This window comes from Chelmon rostratus, chromosome 14 (genome assembly GCF_017976325.1).
Source record: "Chelmon rostratus isolate fCheRos1 chromosome 14, fCheRos1.pri, whole genome shotgun sequence".
NCBI lineage: Eukaryota > Metazoa > Chordata > Actinopteri > Chaetodontiformes > Chaetodontidae > Chelmon > Chelmon rostratus.
Window position 1 is genome coordinate 16,284,923 of NC_055671.1, and position 23,981 is coordinate 16,308,903.

At 41.2% G+C, this 23,981-nt stretch overlaps 2 protein-coding genes across 2 annotated transcripts in view; one reads left to right on the forward strand and one right to left on the reverse strand.

Moving 5' to 3' along the window:
* The window catches only part of rad50 (RAD50 homolog, double strand break repair protein), a 28,165-nt gene extending 24,791 nt beyond the window's left edge, over positions 1-3,374 (forward strand). The window contains exons 25-28 of the mRNA XM_041952011.1: positions 364-449; positions 536-678; positions 814-947; positions 2,277-3,374. Of these exons, the coding sequence (XP_041807945.1) occupies positions 364-449; positions 536-678; positions 814-947; positions 2,277-2,463 (550 nt within the window). The 3' untranslated portion in view covers positions 2,464-3,374. The remainder of the gene's footprint in view (positions 1-363; positions 450-535; positions 679-813; positions 948-2,276) is intronic.
* A 15,245-nt stretch (positions 3,375-18,619) lies between these two features.
* On the reverse strand, positions 18,620-20,042 carry pou4f3 (POU class 4 homeobox 3). Its single transcript, XM_041952887.1, has 2 exons — positions 19,923-20,042; positions 18,620-19,555 (listed from the first exon to the last, which is right to left on the reverse strand). Exons 1-2 carry the CDS (start codon positions 20,040-20,042, stop codon positions 18,620-18,622), a joined length of 1,056 nt encoding a protein of 351 aa, XP_041808821.1.
* Between the last annotated feature and the right edge of the window lie 3,939 nt (positions 20,043-23,981).

Below are 23,981 nucleotides of genomic sequence, written 5' to 3' on the forward strand. Positions count from 1 at the left end.
ATTTTGTCAGCCTGATAAAGCATATATGTACGTATACAGTGACACAAACTGAAACAGATCTGAAGGCATGATTTCAGCATGAAACTGCAGGTATAACATAGTATGGTACAAGGTATGGTGTTTTTGCACAGTTGTGCTTTACAATATGAGCATTATCTTAAAACAAGAAATGCTAAGACCCCAACAATAAATACAGAATGCCGCCACTTGTGAACAAACAGTTTTACGAAGAGTTCAGTTTTACGAAAACCATTTTATGAACACTGCTCCATCACTGCTTGTGAATGGATGCTCCTTTCATCCCCAATCATGATGCTATCACTTGTTACCAATTAACCTTGTTTTCCTTTTTGTTTCCTTTAGAACCATCATGAAATTCCACAGCATGAAGATGGATGAGATCAACAAGATTATCAGAGATCTTTGGCGCAGCACATACAGGGGTCAAGGTACATCTCACTCATATGTGCATAGTTTTCCTCCTTCATTCCTGCCTCTCTCGGTCCGTCTTCACTCCCTCTTGCCCCCTCTCCAGATATTGAGTACGTGGAGATCAGGTCTGATGTGGACGAAAACTCATCTGCTGGAGTGAGGCGGAGGGTTTACAACTACAGAGTAGTGATGGTGAAAGGTGACACAGCTTTGGATATGAGAGGACGCTGTAGTGCTGGTCAAAAGGTACCAGAAAACTCTTTCTGAATTTGCATAAAATCACATACAACTCTTACATGTGTGTTATAAAAATATAATATTTTCCAATGAATCATTGCGCAAGCAATTGCAGTCTGAAATTTTTCTAAAATGTGCCTCTAGGTGTTGGCATCACTGATCATCCGTCTGGCTCTGGCCGAGACCTTCTGTCTGAACTGTGGGATCCTGACCCTGGATGAGCCCACCACCAACCTCGACCGAGACAACATCGAGTCACTGGCGCACGCCCTTGTAGAGTAAGTATATATACACTTACACACAGTGTTTTTACCTTTATACTTGTGAGGACCCTGACTGACATGATGCCATGTCATAAGCCCAACTCTTACCTGAAAACCTAAAACTAACTCCTTAAAACCAAGTCTTGAATCTCAAAGTCATAAACAGAGGCCAAGGCAAAAAGTGTCTTTCTGCTGGCTTTATGCACATCCATTCTCTCACACTGGAGTCTCTGTTAGTTGCAAGGTATAGACGAGAACCTGGGGTTCTCAAAGTTAGCACTAATTCTCCAGTGTAACGTTAATGTGTGAACTTGGCAGCAACAACACACAATACTCCCTGCAGCAAACTTCACTATGACAACAATGTCAATGATAGGGAAATAAACTACTACTCCATTCATCTGCGGGACAGGATTGCTGTGAATGATCTTCAGCTACACTGAGTATTCACCAACTCTAACAAATTATTTATTAAGACTACATTTATTTAGAAATATAAATGTTACACTTCACAATGTATTGTAGCCTATTCATAACACATGGTATGGCAGGGGTCCTCAGCTATATTTGTCCAAGGGTCAGGATTTTTCTGTGGGGGCCGGACTTAAAAAAAAAAAAAGCAATATTCAGCCATAATTATTATCCTTTACTTATTTAAATTTATTACAAAAGTTATGTTATTTTTTATGAAAATCCATACTGTTAACTAGATCCTTAACTAGAAAATGCTCTTGTATCTCCACTGAGGGGGCTGTCAGAACTCAATACAGATCCCACAGTTTAGCTATCAATGAATGAGTCCTGATCTCAACAGAAAAACTACTCGTCAGGATCCCGGAAAGCAAACAACAATACTCGGTTTAAGACTCATTACAATAAAACAGTTGGCCAACAAAATTAAACTTAAATGACGCCTCTTGCATGTAATAGACAATCTTTGTGATTCTTTGTGAGTTTGTGACTATCCATAGAGCGGCTGAACTATGAAATACATTGCTGGCTTGTTAGCAAACTGATCAACCATCACTCTCACGGACTGGACCATTTCCAATGATGAGTAACATTAGATGCGCACATATAAATCTAAATCTAAATTCAGCATTCTGCTGGCCGGATACTAATATGGTGGGCTGGATGTGACCCATGACTTTCTGTTCAGTCTGGATGCAGACAGAGGTCCGAACTCTGAGAAGGCCTGATTTAGACTATACTCCCAGAATTAGAGTTGGAGTGAACGTTTTACCAGTTGCCTTGCTCAGCAAACACTGTCTAATTCAACTTAATACAGTGTGAACTCTATGAATTTGATGTTCTCCTTTATCTCCTCTCGCTTGCTCTCCCCAGGATCATTAAGAGTCGCTCTCGCCAACGAAACTTCCAGCTGCTGATCATCACCCACGACGAGGACTTTGTGGAGCTGCTGGGGCGGTCCAGCTACATCGAGCACTTCTACCGCATCCGTAAGAACCAGGACCAGAACTCTGAGATCACAAAGTGCAGCATCACCTCCCTCTCATCCTATCTCCACTGAGCAGACAAATTAATCTTTAAACTCTTTTGGAAATGCACAGTCATCTTTGATGTTCCTGAAATTATTCTGGTTGGGCAAGGTCTATGTTCAGTCGATTTAATTTAAAAACAGTAATAATATTTCTGGGTTCTTGAAGTCTGACGAAAATCCACTTTGAAGACACTCCTTCTATTACCTGGTTGGAAAGTTAACTTTAGACTGGCAAATATCCATAATGCAATATATAACATTTTTGATCTGAAGCACAGCCTTATTTCATTTAATCAAAACACAAAGGACAATCTCTGTCTTGTCTTTTTCTCCATGCAGCTGGAAAGAAATTTCCAGCGACTGTTTGCAATCGACCTGTCTTGATAATCTTCCTTAAAATACCCTGACCTTAATGTGTGCTCTACACTGCATCACACCCTGCATTCCACCAAGAAAGTAGGTGAATGCCTACAAACATTCCATAAATTCAGTTCTTCCCAAATGTACCCTGTGATCTGTCTGTTGCTTCAAGGTTCTTTGGACAACATCACAAATCAAAAACATTTAAAGACAAACTGACACTGAAGTTATGACCCTTATCAATAGCATGAACGTTCCGTGTATCAAGTCTTTTCTTATCTAGTCATTTTGAGACTTGCCCCAGTGTTTGTAATCTTTACAAAGCGTCCATATGATGGCCAACAGTGTCACCAGAAGGATCTGTTCTGCTTGAAAAATCAGGCCAATATAGCAGTTTGCAGTTAAATTTCCACTTTTTGAGCTCATAATGTTCTGTGATTAAATTGCTCATGAAGGACACTGCCGGTTTCTCTTGTCACTGGGTTTGTTTTTTATTTTAATTTGCATGGCAACAACGCTATAGACTCATTTCAGAGAAACATAGCTCAATTTTATGCAGCCTAATCAACCACAGCCTAATCAGACACATCTCTCAAACATTGCAGAGTCACTTCTTTTTTTTTTTCTTTTTTTTTTATTGTAATGAGGGGAAAAACGTGGCGAAGGCGTGGGCAAAGCAAGTATAAATCTTGAGTTCACAGCCAACATTTCAGAACAAGCTGCCATCTGACAATTGAGTGATCAGTTCAGGCTTCTTGAAATAGCTTCCTCTCGAGGTCGACAGTCAAACAAGCTTGCATCATGAAGATGAGAATGCTTCTGCTGGTATCTGCTGTGGTACTGCTGGCCAGTCCAGCTGTTGCCAGTCCTGCACGTCACAAGCTTGACGAAAACCTGAAAAGAACATTTGAACTGGCTCAAAATTACAACCAATCTCTTGCTGAGGTAAGAGTTCATCACACAAGCGCATCAGTTTTGTTAACTTTTCTTTTTTGCAACAATCTTTGATGTCATAAAAACGCTGCCTGAGGTAATATATGATCACATTTTTTTTTTTGCTGCAGGATTTCTTTGTGGAGGATGTGTCTCATCTGGTTGAACGCAGTAGCAAGTGTGAGGTGAGATGAGTGTTATCTCTTTGTTGTTGCTTGTTGTTGTGCTAATGTAGTTGAATTCTCATATATTCTTGCTTGTGTTCTATACAGGACAAGTTCTTCTGCAAGGTGTATGATATCCTGCATAAACATGAACACTTCGGTAAAAGGAATGAGGAGAAGGAGCTTGTGAGGAACATGAAGATATTTATCGATGGCAGAAATGTAAGAATTGTCTGTGATATCGCATTTGCTAAATGAGTATTAGAAGGTGTAGAGTTCCAGACGCTCAGCGAGTATACACACACGAATACCTAATCTTTTGATCGACAAAGCAAATGCAGAGCAATGTAGAGAAGCTTTAATGAAAGGAAGTGCACTGAACCAACGTGATTTCTTTTCTTTCAGCCAAACTGTACTGAGTTACTAAAGGACATGATGCCGACAGCCGTCAAAAAACCAATACCCGACCTCGTGAGATACCTCACCCACTGTATCCAGAACAGGAACTTCAACTCCTGAAGACCCCCAGATCTGCGACCTCACTGTCAAACAACGACTTGAGTCCTTGAGTGTTTTGTTTATTTGTTTTTTTCCTTTTTTGTCATGTTATTGATTGTTTTTATTTAGGAGTGAGTACAAAGATTCATTTGTATTGAGTTATCTTAAAGATGTTTAGTATCTGCAGTCCCTCGGCATGATGCACAGCCAGCACAGTTAAATACTACAGACAACAACACAATGTAATATTCATTTAACAGATATTTAATTTTATTTACCCAGGTAGCTGTCGCAGCAGTCACGGTAGCGACTTAACACAGGATCTGGGCTCAAAGCCAGCATATTTATTTCATTGTATTTAACATAAGTTAATAAGTTATGGCTGTTTTATATATTTGAATGACATATTTATTGTAATCCTTTCATACAGCATTGGAATATTTGTGTGCAGAAAAAATAAATCTTATTACCCATCAGTGGAGCGTGTATGGAAATACTTTGTGCTTAAGGGCATGTTAATCAGAATTTAAAGAGAGACACTTATTCATTCATTATTTTTAGCTGTTGCATTGTTTTTTGATGATGCTGTAATTTTGTCAAGTTATCTTTTTTCATTCAGGCTCAGGCTTCACATGCGTTTGACCTCTTGCAGTGTAAAAATGTCTAAAAATGTGTTGAATCACATTTAAACTGCATATTATGAGTTCATCTGAAGTATAATTTTAACTCTACATCATCTATAGTCCCAATTTCCGTTCATTTTTTGTGTGTACTGAGAATTGGCTTTTTAAAAATATCTTTTCACTTTTTATTTCTTTAAATGGGTTGCATTTGTTGCATTGACCTCATTGTATACTCAGTACTTTCAAATTTAACTAGATTTATGTTCATTTCAGTATGGATTAAACCAGGATGTTATATTCATAAAGCTTTGTAAAATGCAAAAATAAGAACATAACCCTTTGAATTTGTAGAGGGCTGGTTGATAATCCAAGTCACTGATTGTTTCCTTTTCTATGGGACTAGTGGGGAGCCACACAATAAAATATCTTATTTCTGTTTTTACTGTTGTTTGCAGAGCAACTGACTAAGCAATAAGTACTTTTACCTCTTGGACATTGACACAAAATGAAAAGTTTACTGGACAGAAAATTGTGACCTGAAAGATGTTTCCTCACTCATCCAAGAGGCTTTAATTCTGCTGACTCCTGGTCTGTCCTCGGTTTTGTAAACTGTGTTTAAAATGGCTAATCGTCTTTTATAGCTCACCTTGCTACAACAATGAACAACTTCCATATAAATTTTAATGTCCTGACGTGACCACATTCCTTCCTTTTCCCTAAACACCTGGATTCTAACACTTAAAACACTCTTAAAAATAATCTGTTAAATTTTTTATCATGATACTCTAGTTGTACATCAGCGTCTTATCTCAATAGTAGGCCAACATTTTTTATTTATTAATTTTTTGTATTGACATATATAACCTTAAATAGTCTTATTTGTCACATTTTTCCTTAAGGGTTCATTCCCATTGTCTTGGAGGTCATAAGGCATTAATTCTTTGTTGCATATTAATTAACATTAATGCAATATTGGAGGTCAGATGGCTTGATAAGAAGCATTCTGCTCCCTCTATCTTTAGGATTTGTCTATACTAACCATATATGGCCCTCAGGAACAGCTCTGCTGGTTATACTGCTGTTGCTCTTCTGCTCTCAAACCACATGAAGGTTTTTCAGCACTACTTAACGATGATGTTTCCTGTTAGTTCATGTCTTTGTTGTGTATCAGTACAACACAGATATCGGCTGAAAAAATGCTGCCACTGTCATTGTTAGGTAGAATTTTTAGAAGGCAAATATGCTGGTAGTGTCTTATGGTTCAGAACTAGCAAGAAAATATGTACATCTTTAACTTAAATAAAAATTCATTAAGGTTCTGCAGTTGGTTGTCAAACCACCTGGTTTCAGGCAGGAGTCACTGTTTTCACCAAATTTCCCCAACTGGGGGTGAATAAAGTTGATCTTCAAAAAAAAATCTGATATGGGGTCTAACCTGTGGGCGGGTAGTGTTTGAGATTAAAACAACTGATTAGTGTATGGGGATTCAGGCAAAGTAAAGGCGGCCATGTGGGCACTTCAAGCCAACTGAGTGCACACAGGAAGCACAGAGAAGGAAAAGGGGTTTTGGAGGCCCCCTAGTGGGTTAATCTGTCTTTTAGTGGCATAAGAGGGAGTCTGTTCTCCTGTACAGCAAGAGATTGATGTTTCATGGTTATGTCCTGTTACTTGATTGCAGTTTTTTCACTTTGGTGACCAAAAGAAAAAGAAAAAGAGGTTTGAAAACCATATATGGAAGCAGACTTGTGCCTTTATCAAATTTCTTAACCATAATTGATAATTGTGACATTTTTAAACTTGAATTCCTCAGCTGTACATGAGGATCTTGTGTTACTTTTATTTTTCATATAATCGGCAATGGATCAGAAATTGTCAAACCAGGTCTTTGAAATGGTAGCTAATAACACTTTTAAAACATAGTTGATATTAGTATTTACGGACATTTTAATTTTTATTGTATCCTATAATGATATTGTCAGAACTGAACATCTTTCAATATTTTTCTTTACTTAGAATTTGAATAAAGTGGATTTCACATTTTAAATTATTACTGTGTGTTATCCTGAGTAAGTTACGTCTGTTTGCTTCATTTTATTTTGCCATGTTGTTTACAACGATGCAACAATTTGATTAATTCAGATTTGTCCCAGTTCAGTTTGTATCAAGAGCTTGTTAAAATTAGACTGTGATGATTCAACGTCTGATAAGTAAAGAGTTAAATCGTCCGCATATAATGCCATTTTTTAAATTTGTCTTGTGGTTTTAATTCCCTTTACCATCACAGGCTGGTTTAATTTTTAAAACTAAAGGTTCTATAAGATTTTACACTAGTGCAGATTCTGAACAGCCACATTTTTTGTCTTTCTTTAGATCAAATGACCTAGAAATAGAGCACGCTTATCCATTACCATTTTTTGGAGACACCATCTCTCTATTTGTAGATCCGTTTCAGTCACACAGTCAATGTGCACTAGACCTATGGTGCTTTGCATTGGTCATTGCATTTCTGTCATTAAAGATGCTTTAAAAAGCATCAATCCTTTATATTTTTTATTGTTTTGAGAATTTCTCTGTTGTCTGCTGTCTTCACTGTATATTAAAAACTTCATCATAAACATCGCTGCCTTAGGGGCAACAGTGGAAAGTTGAAAGGTGTTTAATGCCAAAAGATATATATTACTGTGGGTTGAAATTGCCAGTTTCTTTATAAACTCATGATGTTGTGTCATTGAAATACTAATGAAACACCCAGGCTTTAATTTCTGACAAACTCTGGTGACTGTCAGTAAGTGATTGCATGTTACAATGGTTTTGTTTCTAGTATAGCAGCTGCCCTATATTCTAAGTTCAAAGAAACATACCTCAGTTTTGCTGAACTTGCTCATCAACCACACAATAATCAGTCGCATCTCGCGCTACTGGCTGACGGCATTGTCTTTGTATTAAGTGGAAAAACGTTGCAAAGGCGTGGGCCCAGCAAGTATAAATCATGTGCTCTCAGCCAAGGTCTCAGAACAATCTGAGTGATCAATTCAGGGGCTTCTTGAAATAGCTCCATCTAGAAGTCTACAACTGACGATCATGACGATGAAGATGAATATGCTTCTGCTGGTATCTGCTGTGGCTCTTCTGGTCAATCCAGCTGTTGTCAGTCCTCGTCACATTAAGAAATCTGATGTTCAGCAAAACCTAAACAGGATATATGAACTGGCTGAACAATGCAGTGCGTCTCGCACTACGGTAAGAGCTCATCTGATATGCACTGTTTTCACACTTTGTAATCTACCATGTATTGATGCATTATCTTTTAAAAACATTTTATTATAAATTTACAGAAGAAGTACTAATTTAACTCATTATTCTAATATGTGCTGCAGGAACTCTTTGTTGAGGATGTATCGCATCTGGCTGAAGGCAAGAACAAATGTGGGGTAAGGAGAGTGTTACGTTTTGCACGAAATGCAACTATTGCAGTTATAAATTAGCACAAGCATTACATACGTGGGACGTACAGTCGTGTTAGGGGGCATAGGCAGAATTTTGGAAGTACTGTGGAAATGCATAAGTCCACATTTCCCCTGCACATGCCAAATTGGTCTAGCCCCGAACCCAAAGCTGTTTATATTTACTCAGAAAAACAAAAAATGGCCTTCAGTATGTTCTAATATGGTTTCAAGGCCTTCACTGCCAGTCATTCAGAAATTTAAGTAGTTTTTGGCCTGAAAGCAATCAAATTCTAAGATATTCAGTCAAAAATAATTCCCAGGAATATTACAGAGGACAGTGTCCTGTGTGTGAGTTTGTGTTAGTCTATACATTTTCTAATTGGCAAATAAGAAACAAACCAACCAGTAACATGATGATAACTTGATCAAAGCAGCCAACAGAAGCTGCAGAAAAATGCGATGGTCTTTTTACGCAGTTACATATATGTATGTCCACTTTACGTATTTTACTTATTGTTTTATAATTTGAAATTAAATCTAAAATCTTTTTGACTACTATATTACAGGGTCATAACAATGGTGTATACAATACCCTAATACAGAGTTGTGCACATGTATAACAGCATGTTCAAACCTTGTGAAGGAGAGTAGTAAGAGCAAAAAGCAACATTCTGCACATAAGGGAATATTTGATCTGATCTGTTTTGGAGATTTTAGGTTGTTCTTTTCCTGTAGCGTGTTTGCCTGGTTTATTTCTAAAGGCTAATACATCCTTGCTTATATTCCATACAGGATCAGTTCTTCTGCAAAGTACATGACATCCTGCGGAACCATGTCGACTTCTGTGATGTGAAGGACAAGGAGGTGCTTGTGAGAACCCTGCGGATGTATAACACTGGCAGAAATGTAAGAACTGGTTTCTTCTCACAAATGTGACTTAACGGATTAGAGTACCACACTCTTTGTTTGGACAGGCAAAACAAATGAAATGGCAATCCATTGACAGTGGAAGGACTTTTACGAAGGTCTGACTTGACTTCGTGTCTTTCAGGTACAGTGTGAAAATATACTGCAGGGGATGACAAGTACAGGAAACCAGATTGATTCATCCAGACTTTTGGAACATGTCAAGCGCTGTGTCCAGCAGAGGAACTTCAGCTGGACCAAAATATAGCAGCTGAATACCACCGAAATCCAGCAAATATTTGATACTTGCATTTCAACGTGGAAGTTGTGATCTGATCTGAATGCCATCAAATACACCTGCTCTTTTTTTACTTTTTTTTACTCTATTTAATATAAATTATTAAGCAATGGCTGTTGTGTTTACTTGAGTGACATATTTATTTTAATTATACCATACAGCATTGAAATACAAATGCAAGGTGTTTACAGAAAAATAAATCTTACTGTTCTTGAATGCGGCGTGTGTGGAAATGCTTTGCGGTGTCATTTTAATCACATTTTACAGAAATGCACCAGACTAAACATTTATATTTATGTCTTGACAAGTAATCTGTTCTCATTCAGGCTTTGAAATGTTTTTGAAAATGTGCCCTTTCACATCTGAAGATGTTGAATGCAGCTGAAATTCTACACGTAGAACATCTTTCCTTTTTAAACACACAAAAATCCTTCAACAGTCTCTATTTTTAATTCTAAATGATCAGATCAGAATACAAAAACACCAAATATACTTGAGATGTGAGCACTGGCTCTAACCCGCGTTATCAGCTGATCATTTACTTTTCAATTGGACCAGCGGGAAGCACACAATAAAAGTATTTTGTTATTTATGTGTGCAGAAATAGCATTGCAGAAACGTTTAGATGCGCAATTGATTGCTCAAATATTAATGATTCCGTAAATCATTCAGTCCCTGAAGAACTTCTGGAGAACCCTGTTCTCGTGGAGTGCACTCAACCAATCGGTGCACCCCAGAAATACATTTGTGTAGATGTTCTCTGCCTGGCTGTGGTGAGCTGCTTCCCTGACTGACTGAGGAGCTCTCTGAGAGAAACATTTTTCACCACTCTTTTCCCCCTTGCCTTGGACAATGTACCCGTCACTCAGTGACTTAATGCAATGTGAGAGCTGTGGGGAGGCTTGCGCTTGGTGGTGGTTGCGTCTCTGTGTGGCGCTCAGCTGTGTGTATGTGTGCTACTGAACCGTGGCTCCCTCATTACTAAATAAAGAGAGTCACTCTCCTTTTCAACAGAGCTTTTTATAGAACTGTTGGAATATTCCCAATACTTTGTGTAAGCTTCCCTCCAGTGCTTTTCTTGAAGGACTCCGAAGGACAAATAAACTCACAGATCAGTTGATGGGACGAGAAGATAAACCTCTGAATGCTCAGTGGGTCACTACCCTGCACACAGACCGTAGACTGATAAACAGCGTTACGGAAAAGTCGCAGTGCAATAATATGAAAATACACCATTACATGTAAATGTCCTGCATTCACAATCTCACTTAAGTGAAAGTACTATCAGCAAAATATTGTTAAAGTAAAACTACTCTGCTGCATATTGCCCTATGTCAGTGTTATATTATTATATATTATACAAATTTGATTATTGTAACATGTAAGCATTTTAATGTAGCAGGTTGACAGGAAGCTAATTTTAACAACTACATAAGGTGTTAGAAGCTGGCTGTTATGAAAAGGGCGGCCATTTTTGAACCAAAAGGTCAAGGTTCAAATCACTGTGAGAACAAGCGGCTGCTCTGCTGAGGTGCCCATGAGCGTTTTGGTAAAAACTCCATTCCTTTCTGCAATCATATGTAAATACATTCTACTATTTTAGCAGCATTATTATTATTTAGATATCAGATTCAGGTTGATACTATTCTGCAAAATGTTATAGGTGCTCTTGGAGAAATTATCAACTTGATCAGTTACAACCTCAAAAATGCAACAGTTATGCTTTGTAATGAATTAATTTAAAGGAATCTGCGTATCACACGGCCTTGTTAAAGGATTAAAATGATTGCTTTAAATTTGTTTGGATCTGTTATCATGGCTACCAGTCCAAGCCCCATGTGGGCAGGTTGGCAAGTATGCAGATGAGCTCGAATCACCCCGAGGCAACGTAACCTCGCCCGTTATTCAACCATATCACACCCGCTTTGTTCTTCTACCTGATCTGATGGGATCCAGCAGGTATCATGCTGTCAGTGCTGCAGAATACTTTTTTGCGTCTCACATCAAGACTTCAAATCTCCGCTCATCGACCGGCATCGTGTAAACATAAATCTCTATATGTGCGTAACAGGCCGAGCTGATCGGGATCGTTACTTGTATTGATAAATATCATTTTCTTATGTTCTTCGCCTTGATCTGTACAGCACAGACATACGCACCGAGCGCTGGCTGCCTCTGCTGCCTCTTTCTTGTGTTCCTGGTCGATTAGCCTCGGGGCTGTCTTCAGGGCCTGGGGCCAGTGGGAGCATGCGGGGGGGAGGGGCGGGTGGCTGCATCTGCCAGGGGACCTCCTTCAGGGGCCCCACTGCGGTCTGGCTCGGTTTTCATGTCTGTCTTCAAAAGCACAACCCCGTGGAGGGAGAGAGAGTGAAGGGAAGACAGTGGCGCTGCCATTGTTATTTTCCCTGCATGCCCTCAGTCAGTGTACGGGTGTGGGGTGACGGAGAGTGTCAACACCGAGCTGCTTTCCGCTTCCTTGTTTACATGTATTTCACCCTCGAGGTCAGAAATGCAGAATGTACACAGTACTATCAATAGATATGTATCTTTTTACTCTGGTCTACTGTACGGGATACTTTGTTAGCAGCAGGATCACTACTCATAAAGTGTTTATTATCCATCTCAGTCGAATATTATGAGAAATAGAAAATGCACTTTAGTTTTTGAGGCGATGCGTGTCTGCAGAATTTTAATAAGGAGCCATATTAGTCAAAAAAATACATGTGCTGGATGCTTCCGCAGCCAATACTGTTCTTTTAGTGTTCTGAAGAGGAATATGTAATCAGAAGAGTCTAAATGTTCTCCTTCTTGTTGTGTTTTGTATGTAAAGTTTAGTTTTGGGCTTTGTGGTGGAGCAGAGACATTTAAAGGCTCAGTGTCTCGGATGAAGTGGCATCATCTCTGAAGCCCGATCTCGGTTTGTCTATTCTGGGCTATTGTAGAAACATGGTGGTGCAACATGGCGGACTCTGTGGAAGAGGACCCCGCTCCGTCTGTAGATATGAAGAGCTCATTCTAAGGTAGCAAAAACACGACAGTTCTTTTTCCCAAATGATTACACACTGACACACTAATTCTGCCAATAAATCCCCCTAAAGCCGACACACTGGACCTTAAACAGTGGGTGGCAGCAATACACCACGGCTGCATCTACGTTTTTTGTAAAAGAAACACAAAGAAGAAGCAGCTCTCAGCATGTTTATTGTAAAGGAGGTGATTCCGTCACTTTATACATGATTGCTGCAAACTGTAAAGGCCACACTACAGTATCTGGTACTGAAAGCAGGCGGAGTGAAGAGCTAATTACCAAGGTGTGTAAATAGCCATGACTTTGGATTGGATGATGTCCCTCCTCTGCAGGAGGGCGTAGCCTCATAGCCTCACACCTCCTCCGCTCCTGGTTGTGGGTCCTCCGGGTGCGCCTGCTGTCACAGGAGTTTAGTGTCGGACGGTCGGGGCCGGCAGGGACGCACTCACCTTGACATGATCGAGTTGGAAATGAAAAGAACGAATTCCAGACAGTCAGGAAGACAGACGTGTCGACCGTTAGGGATTTAGCCTTTTCTGTGCCGTGATCCTCTCTTCTCTTTTTCTTTCCTCTCTCTTTCCACTCACGTCATTCTCTCTGGCCTCCTTCTTCCTTTCCTCCCTCCCTTCCATCCGTCTTCCTTCCTTCCTACCTCGTCTCATCCCTTAATTTTCTTCCTTCAGTCTTTCCTCTCCTTCCTCTTCTACTTCCTTCCCTCTGCACTTCGTGTCACTCAATTGGCTGTCCCTTTTTCTTTTTCTTTCATCCTCTCTCTCCGCCTCCTCTTCTTCAACAACTCATGCCTCTAACACTCCCATCCTTCTTTTTTTCCCCCTCCCCTCTCTTCTCTCCTTCTCCCCCCATTTCCTCCGTCTCACTACACGACAGCCACATTTTCTTGGAGAGGATTATTATGTTCGGCAGACTGTATGGTGATTATACGTTCATATACTCTAACCTGAGTTTGTGTGCAGGCCTGCGCCCGACCAGCTAAGTGCTTTGTAGAAAAAAAATCACGCCACAGTGAGTTATTTCTGGCTGGGTTAATCTTATTTCTCTGGGCACTTTGATAATGGAGAGGACTTGAATAATGAATGGGGTGTATAATACTGTTCTTCAGGCCCGGTGAATGAATTAAACAACTGTCTATAAGTGAGTTTCTGCGAGTGTCTCTCATATAGAGCCCTGCATCCTTGGTCTTCTCAATTCCATGCTCTTATTTTGTATTTTTGGAATTTGAACAAAAATATACACTTTGGCACTAAAGAAAGAACTTAAGTAAAGTGATGGAATAGCTATTAATGTATGCTGAAATACAGACCACGCGATTTATCAAGCTGTAGGGAGGCTCTCGCTCCTCTCTCCCCGTGCTCACACCCCTTCATGTGTGTGTGCGCGTCTCAATAGTCTCTGCATAATGCATGGAGTGTTAGTTAGCAGACAGCTTGACCTCACACACAGACTATGAGACTCTAAATGTTTCTCCATCGCAGAAGTTCACTGGTTCCCGGTGAAATATCAGATTAATGATGTTGTCTGAAGAGGAGGGCGCTGGTATTTCAGAATGTAGAAGTATGGTTGTTTTTTTAACTCATAAATCATTGATTTGGTTTATTTGATGACGTGTCAGTAAAGGCGACATAGTGGTTCAGAGCTCGGTGAGGAAAAGTCACAAGCTAGAATTAAAATTATTGCAAGGACTCCGCTTCAGAATGCAAGTTCATTTTAGTTGTGACACTATTTTTTTTGATTATTATTATTTTAATTCCATTATATGTTGATTATTTACTCTGGCTGTAAAATTATAAAAAAATAGTGACAAACGCCAATCACAGGCCCCTCAGACCAATGCAACGTCCTAAAACTGTCTGACCAACAGCACAGAGACCAATATAACACAGAGAAAAGCAGGACGCCCTCACATTTCAGATGCTGCAATCGAAAAATGATTAATCAATCTTTTTTCCCCCCTGCTATTGATTTTATTGATTTTCCGTCAGTGGCCTCATTAATTAATTGACTAATTGTTTCACCACTGTGGGACACTATCTGCCCATCTTTGCTTGTTGCACCACATCTATGTTGGTGGTGGAAGAACCTTTACTCAAGTAAAAGTAATGCCACTCTAATAAAAATATTCAGTCATTCATTCAAAACTGTACTTAAGTAAACAAAAGAATCTATGAAGTATTATCTTTATACTAATTATACAAGTAAGAGCAAAGACTTTGCAGGCAAAATGACCTCACGCCATGAGGTAACTGCACTAAATGTGAGCAGAATTTTCATGTTGCAGCTGACCGAGGTGGAGCTCGGCTATTTCATGTACTGTTTGGTAGTTTACTTTCCATTGTGCTGTATTTTATATGCTTATTGTAGATTTTTTTTAAAGATGTTATTCTGCAAAGTAAAATTTGCAGTAACCTCCTTAAACTTTACACGGTAGAGATATGAATTAAAATACCTCAGAATGGTTTAATACAGACACAATGTTGATTCATACACCAAAGTGTAGAGAACAGATAGAACAGGAGCTACAGATGGACAGCATCTTCTTCTAAACCTTTTTAAATGACATCCACCACCTGGCCTCAGGTTTCCAGAGAGTAACACAATCTCACTGCCTGTGTGTGTGTGTGTGTGTGTGTGTGTGTGTGTGTGTGTGAGAGAGAGAGAGAGAGAGAGAGACCGTGCTCGTGCTGCACGCAGTTGTTTGTGTGCAGGCTCCAGCAGTAGGTCGGTCCCGAGCCGGTGTGGCCTCTGATGATAATAGGAGGTGACTAATAGAGAGCGCAGAGGTAGCTGTCTCCCCTCGCTCCGGTCACATTTGTTGCTACTGGCGCTGGATGAATTATTGAGTTCGGGGTGTTTGGGGCGCCCACCGCCCCCCCTCCCCTCGCATTCCCTCACTCTGCTCCCAAGGATGACAACCACCGTGTGTGTGTGTGTGTGTGTGTGTGTGTGTGTGTGTGTGTGTTTTAAAGGGAGTTTGGGAGAGAGAGACTAAGTGTACATGTATGTGCATGCATACTTCAGCAATTAAACGGAGCCTCATTCTGTCAAAAATGGTCTTCCCTGCATGAAAACATCTCAAGCGAACACACGCACACACACACGCGCGCGCGCGCACACACACACACACACACACACAAAATCTTTTTTATGATGTTTGTTTCTTTCCCTCTCTTTTCAGCGTTCACTCTGTCTCAAACACCAGGCTCAACTTTTTTCAGCTCTGGTGATTCAAATGTTTTCACTCTAAATCAATTTGCATGAGGTTTGATTCGAGACGAGTTCTCATATCAATCACAATGCACAAACTGGCCCAACACGCCTCCATTATTGCATGAGAAAACGCAATATACCTTTCAGCTACTGCTGAATAATTGAAGTGCCCTCAGTCGCCACATGCCGCGAAGGCTCACAAGCCTTCAGCTCAACTTACCACATAGCGAGCGCGTTATGATATCAATCCGGGGTATTACAGAGATCAATAATTCACGCGGCCACGTCAGAAACACCTCATTCAGCACAAGCGTGAGGCGTTTACGGGCCCGGTCGTTATCGTTCTTAGACGGTCTGAGAAAATAAAGTGAAAAAGTGGCAAAGAGGCGCAACAATTAACATTTGCTTTTTTCATCTTCCCTTCCCCTCGCGGAAAAAAAGTCGTCTTTAACGCCATAAATTATAAACCGTTATTAATCACCTCTCAGCATCAAAGAGAATATTAATGAGAGCCACAAACGTTTCCGTGTAATTGCAAAGTATCGATCCCCTGGCTGCCAGCAGCCCGCCGACAGTCGCACTGGGAAAATCACACAACCGCGGGTCATGCTGGCTGCGGGAGGAAGCTTTTCATGTTTTTTCATTCATTTGTTGTAGTTTTTTAGAAGAAGAAATGTTTGGTTAATATTAGGAGAAGGTGGCCGCGGTGAATGGTACGCAAAAAAATCAGGAATTATGAGTAAAATTTGATTTGTGCAATACGAGGTTGGCCTCGAGTGGATTCACCAAAGTAGGCCAATACGCGAAAACATGTAAATGCAATGAGGAGTCACTCGTAGCCTAATTTCAACTCTAATAATAATAATAATAATAATAATAATAATAATAATAATAATAATAATAATAATAATAGCATAGTTGGCCTTTGTTAAATAGATAATAAAACGGACTTTAGTGAAATTGTGCCTCTGTCCGCTGAAATAAAAAAATTAAAATGCAATAAAAAATAAAACACATATATAACACAATAAAGGTGGAAAAATACTCACTTACTGAAACGAGAAAAAACAACTGACTTGAACTTCCCTCTTTCCTCGGTTCACCTGTTGTGCTCGTCAGTCCCTGGAGTCACCCGAGTTCCCAGTCAGACCTCTCCTCCCAGCTCCTCCACATTACTTGGTTTTATACCAATATATAATTAATATTGCATCGTCATTACTTAATAATCTCAGAGCCCATGCACGACATAACCCGGTGACATGGAGGCATTCATAATTAAAAAACGGCACTAATTATAGGAAGGAAGGGGCCATTATAGCAGCGCGCAGAGGAGGCACAATCTGCGCTCCGCGGTGTGAAAACCGCTGTGAAAATGGAGGCCCTTTTATTTCCTGTGGTGCTGATATCATGTACGACAATACATATTTAATCCCAGCAGAGCTTTGGGGATTTATAAATAAAACAGGCGGGCGAGTTCCCATAAAGAAAACAAAGATTTTATCGCCCATTGGATGGATAGGAAACCCAGTTTGTTCGACAGTCCCTAACTTTCAGAAGAGGGGGTGTTCACATTCTGTCTGTAAAGTCAAACACTCTCATTTATAGGCCTCGATTCAAATCAAACATCTGAATAAAGCACAAAAATAAATTTGCTTCTTCTCAGAATTTTTAGAAAATAACCAATAATTTATTAAGTTTAAACTTCACACATTTTTTTCCAAGTGAAATAAGAGTGAGGAAAAAAATAAATAAATACTTAAATTAGGTGATGTAGGCCTATACACTGTATGTACCTGGGCTATATAACAAATATATAGCTCATCTGTAATGCTCCAAAACACGTTCACATCAAAATACTAAAAATATAGCAGCAGCCACACGGATGTGCCTCATATATGACGGTGTCATTTCCATTTCTGAATAATTCAAGATAAACAGACTCGGTGTTTCATACCTTGTGAGAGAATTTCGGTCATTATTCACATTTGTGCGTAAATGACAATCACACAGTTCAGGGAGAGGGCGGATTCATTTGCAAAGAAATAGATAAAGAAAAATCAAGGTTTTAAAAAGGTGGGTGATTTTTTGAATCCCTCATCAGTGAACTGAGAATAGTCGAAATTCATAGATTAAAAATAAAAAAGAAGGAAAATATGTGAAACACAGTTAAGATATGACGGTGTTCTTCTGCACATGTGATGTGGAGGATAAACTCTGAAACATTCAAAAAAAAAAATTATCTTTTCACTAAATCATGATTTCTCTCCATCACTTTAACACCACTGACAATTAAACAGCATAAATGTCGCCTCCAAGCTCCATCTCATGGTTTAAATAAAATATATATTTTTTTTAAAAAAAGGTGAGTTAATATCCCTGAATGTGACAAACTGTCAGGGTGTTCGTACTCAGTGTGCGCAAGATAACATGATCAACAACATCAAAATCACCCTCCTCACAGATTAATAACACAATCTTCTTCTTTTTTAAGTCCCATACTGATAACAAAATCGATGAAAAAGAAAGTGCGACGACGAAGAGTGAGTGTCAGGAAATGAGAGATGGAAGTAAAAGTCTTTTTGGAGATAATCCCAAAATGAGACGTGAAGAGCTGTTGATAAATCCCGCTTAGTTGGGCTACTTAGGCTATTATTAATCACTCGATCAAAAATGTAGTAGGCTATTTTATTCATGATGTGTGAAACTCAGTGCACCGCAGAGTATTTCATTCGTTTCTGTTTTTGCCGCTGGTTGCAAAACCACACTCGAACCACGTTCTTTTTCAGGTCCAGTTTTTCGGCGATGGCCGCGATTTTTTCCGAGGAGGGCCGAGGCTGGATGGCAAAGTAAGCCTCCAAAGAGCGCTTCTCCGGCGCGGCGATGGAGGTGCGCTTTCTTTTCCTCTCGTTCCCGTTGAAAAGGTCCGGCTTGCTGCTTTTCTCCCGGTACGCAGCCTCCGCTTCCTCCAGCCAGGCCTGGAGAACCGGCTTGAGCGCGATCATGTTGTTGTGGGACAAGGTGAGGGACTCGAACCTGCAGATGGTGCTCTGGCTCAAGGACCCCACTCCGGGGATCTTGAGGTTGGCCAGCGCCGACCCGACGTCCGCCTGGGTCACCCCGAGTTTGATCCTCCTCTGCTTGAAGCGCTCGGCGAAGGCTTCCAGCTCCCTGGGATCCGACTCCACGTCGTTGACGCACGCCATGCCGCCGTGCACTGACAGAGAGTGAGGGTGGGCCATAGTGGCCATAGCCTGGTGCAGCTGCCCCATGGTCTGCAGGTGATGGTGCGGGTGCTGGTGGTGGTGCGCCGACGTGGTCATCCCGGGAGGCTCCGGAGCGCCCATCCCGGTCACGGCCAGGCTGGTGGAGAGGTGGTCCAGGAGGTCCCCGGCCTCCAGGGTCTGTCCGAGGTGGTGGTGGTGATGGTGGGAGGCGATGGTGGAGGGGACGTGGGAGATGGGCACGGTGGTGGAGGAAGAAGAGGAGGCTGAGGTGCAGGGGACACTGCTCATGGTATGGTAAGTCACGTCTGGTTTGAACGGGTGGCTCTTGCCGTGAGAGACAATGCTGTCAGCAGCCGCCAGAGCCTCTGCCCGTGCCAGCAGGCTCTCATCAAAGCCTCCGAATATATTGCCCTGCAGCTGCAAGCAAGAGTGCGCATACTGGAGTCAGTGGGGAATTCTGTCAGGCAGCTCTCAGGATCTAAAAAACATTTTCCAAAGGCAAGCAGCGCCGAGGAGAGGAGAGAACCCTCCTCAAAGCGCAGGTCATAAAAATTAATATGAAAGCAAGAGCATTGCTTGAATAGACATGTGGATGAGAGAGGAGGGTGGGAGGAGGAGTGGGGCTGGGTGGGGGAGCACAGACAGAGGGGAGAGAGGGAGATAGCGCATAGAACAAAGTCCTGTCAAATCAACTTTACAGACATTTCCAGTGTGATATTTTTTCCCCCTCCTCTCACCCAGTTATACTCCACAGCCATTCTCTGATCCCCCGACCTGAACGTACCTGCGGGGCGGGCAGACAGACTCTGCGCATGCCCTCCGAGCCTGAGTGCAGGCCGGGATACTTGGGCTCGTGCAGAGCCGCGTGCATGGAGAAATGCTGCTTGCCGTTCATGGTCATCATCCTCCTCCCTGCAAGCACCTCGCAAGCAGTGCGGCCCCTGACATGAACGCCGGGGAGCGGACGCAGCTACAGAGCTCCTCTGCTCTCCTCTCACCAGACTGAGCTGCTCACATCGGCAGCGCCTCCCGGCCGTCCTTCCCCACCCCCCCACCCACCTCTTCCTCCCCTGCTCATCCTCCTCCTCTTCTTTCAGCCTCCCTCCCTCCCACCTGCTCCTCTGCTCAACTTACAGGTTGCAAAATGTGGCTCTCTGTGCGCAAGCGTCAAAATAAATCCAACCGAAATCACTATAATATTCTCATAGATCGTTGTTTAGTGATGATCGTGGCGCCACGTGCTATTTAAAAAAAAAGCTTTACTGATATTCTCATAGTATTTTTGTACAAGTTTAACAATCAGTAAATGTTCTCTGTCTTTTTCAGATATTTTTTTATTCCAAGAAATCAATCTTTATTATCACATGAGTCGGTGGCGCCTATATGATCACTTGTGTTATAAAGAAGGAGGTCTGATTAGCGAGTTTAGACAAGCGCGCCAATGATTTCAGCACCATGGACAGCGCTGCACCGCTGGGTTGATTATAGTCAAAAGAGATGGATGGATGGATGGATGGATGGATGGATGGATGGATGGAGCAACTGATGAACAGTTTTGGTGCAGCATGCTTCAGCACAGCAGCATCCAAGGCCTGCAGGTTGCTGACCCGGGGGCCTTGGTCTCTCTCTGTGAACGACTCCAGACTTCTCATGTTGGTGGTTTAAAGCCGGGGGCTGGACGGGCCGAAAGAGGAGCCAGGCGGGCAGAGGCGCGCTGATGACGCAGCGTGTCCATTCGATCCCGCCGGCCACCTCTCTGGTTCCCCAGACTCTGAATAATTTAGCATGCGCGGTGGCAGGCATCCATTACCGCGTTGGCATGTCCTCATTCATTACACAGATTAAAACAGCCGATGTCTTTTTTTCTCACCGTGCAAAACCTGTTGCAGGCCGGGGAGCCAAACTTTAAGAGCTGCATGCAGGCCGGCTACCTGCACGAGAAGAGAAAACACGGATTTGTGTATTTTTTGCATTCATATTACCCAAAACAAAAGATACACATACCTGGTTTGATTCAGACCTTTATCACAGACCGAATGCTTGATTTACTAGACCGGGGTCTGAGGAGTGTGTGTGAGAAATATAGACACGCTGCGTCTATGGATCCCACTGGATTTATAAGAAGTCAGTCTGAATAAAGCCTGAGGTCCCTTTTCTCACCCTCACGTCGCCGTTCCCCTTTCATCTTAATAGCTGTTATATAGCTGGGGCCATTCATAATTCAGCGCTCATTGTTTACAGCTCTGTCGCCTCTGTGCTTTTCATATTCTGGAGATTGCGTCTGACATGTTCTATGGAGAGCGTCGTCGCGCTTGTGGCCAGATGTGACAGCGGCTCTTCTCTCTTCAAACCGCCCCATCTGGCCTGCGCACCCGCCGCCAGATGACCGGACTGCCGGCACGGCATTCATTCCTTTACGCGCCGCGATGAGTCATTTCAGAAAAAAAAAAAAAAAAAAGGTTTCTCAACTAATCACAGCCGAAAATATGAGCCAGTTTTCTCTCCAACATCACCAAAAAATGCCTAATTTGATTGCTTGATTACTTCTGCAAAAAGTGAAAATAACCCAAAGAGGCCTCTTTGTTCCATCCACAAAATCAATTCTCATGTTTTTCATAATTCAGATAATTTTGAAAAGGTTTTATCATTATTTTACTTTTCCTTAAGTGCTTATTTTTTGTCAAATTATCTCTATTAATCCACTTTTTTATTCATGCCCACATTAAATTTTAATGGAGCCCAATTCCCCCAGTACTTGTTCCTTCACCTTCCAGTCACCAGGTCGCCACGGGACCTGCCAGGAGCGGCGCGCCGCGCAGGCCCCATTTTGAGATCCCTTCCCCCGGGGAGAGCCCAGAGTCCTTGCATTAAACTAAACCGACTCTGAGTGTTTTCACTTGACTTCCTAAAGTAAGGAGCGTCCATGCATTATTCAGCGCTGTTTTAATATGTCGTAGTCGCTGGGTGCTGTAATTAAACTGAGCGTCAGAGGTCTTTTCCTGTGATGTGCTGGGATTTGTTTAGGGGGCATCGGCGTCAATGTGAGCGCCTGTGAGCGCAATGACGGGCTCAGCCTCTTCTTCACAAAGAAAGGTGTTGACTATCATATAGGCTCATATTTATGCCCACATAGAATTGGAATATGATTCTAAAACCTACATCCCAATAACAGCAATAACACAATAGTAATAGTGATTGGATTGATTGTGCTCCATGCTTATTATTTCATGACCACGTTTCTGATTGGCTGGCAGGAAATCAACAAAACATATCAAGGTAACACTGTTCAGGTCACCATTAGCTGCCATTCTAATTTATCTCGCCGTGGTCACAGGTGTGCGTCACAGGTGAACACACCTCCCTGTGGCCGAAACTGACACCAAGTGAACTTTTTAGAAATGACAATGTGGGCACAGCTTCTCATATTGTCTGTGGTAAGCGGCCGTGGTATAAGAGTAATAATACACTCAGAGGTGTCCCATTATATGAAAGCAATGAACGAGACAGCGGCTGTTATTCTTGTAGATGAGAACACCTTGTCTCAGACCTGGTGGCTTCTGTCTATAGTTGGTCATGTGTTATTATTTCATGTCAGCAAGCTGATTAACAGGTAATGTTTATCTGAAATCACTTGATTACACACTGAGACAGAAATCAACTTAGTATGAAACTTCTAAAAACATCTGGCTGCACCTGGGATAATTTAGAGTAGAGGGATGTTGCTATTTGTGCAATGTAGTATCTAAAGTTTGTACTCCACATAGAGTTGTCACTTTGACATTAGAGTATTTTCTGTTGACTGTAACCGATTCACTGTGAATCAATGCTGAGAATCGACAAAACCCAATGAGGTGAAAAGCCATTTTAGAAGTACCAAACCCCATTAAAATGTAGCAGATTTTAGATAACCTGTCATTTCTGCATTAATAAAGACAGAATCAGGGATGGAGGCTGAAGAATCACTTCTGAGAGCAGCAGCCTTTTCTTTTCCTTCTGCAACCAGCTAATTCTATTTTGAATGGATTATTGCACTTGAATACTTTGAGGAAGAGTAAAGGAGGCTTTCATTTATACTGATCAGTGGAATGGATCTTCCAACCAAAAGCCCATTAGTCTTCAAAAGTGCTGGTTCTGTATTTAGACCAGTGAAAAGATATAAATCTGCTCATATCTGAAAAATATCAGTTACTGAAGCACTTTGTTGTATTCTTTCCACCTTTAAGCATCAACTAACACATTTCTATCAGATAATATGCAAAATGAAGAAGACCACACAAGAGTTTAAGGTAATATTTTCTGGAATGCTTTTGCTTGCATTTTTTCCCCCCTCACCAATGTTGACTTCTTTTTTGGTCAATTTTCTTTCTTTAACTCAAAGCGTTCTTTTTTTTTTCTCTCCGACCTCCAATTCAAATCGTATTTTTTTTTTCTTTTCTTCTTCTTTTTTTATCGTGTTACAAGCTCCCCCATTCCTCCATCTTTATTGGCAAAAGCAAACATGCTAGTAAATTAGAAATCCATTTTTTACAAACAAAATACATGAAGAAAATACATCCACATCCTGCAAATATAAACAGTAATAAATCCAAAACTATTATCCAATAAACATTTTACATTTTTGTACACCATTGTGTGATAGTAGCATACAGAAGATAGTACAAAAAGTGGGTGAGAGACCTTCCCTGAATCCTCACTTACACAAGCAAGAACGCTGCCAGTATAGGTTTGTCTTTTTAAACCACCAGTGACCTCATACAGGAAACAATATCACATGAGCAATTCATATTAAAGTACTGAGTGCCAAAGGCAAAACCTTCAGCTTTCCATTGCACACCTGACTGAC

What these genes read in the sequence shown, in the direction of transcription:
- pou4f3 (XM_041952887.1), bottom strand. Translation starts at nt 20,042, where the DNA reads ATGATGACCATGAACGGCAAGCAGCATTTCTCCATGCACGCGGCTCTG. An exon ending in TCTGTCTGCCCGCCCCGCAG is followed by an intron (nt 19,556 to 19,922) that starts GTACGTTCAGGT and finishes TCTTGCTTGCAG; the next exon opens with CTGCAGGGCAATATATTCGG.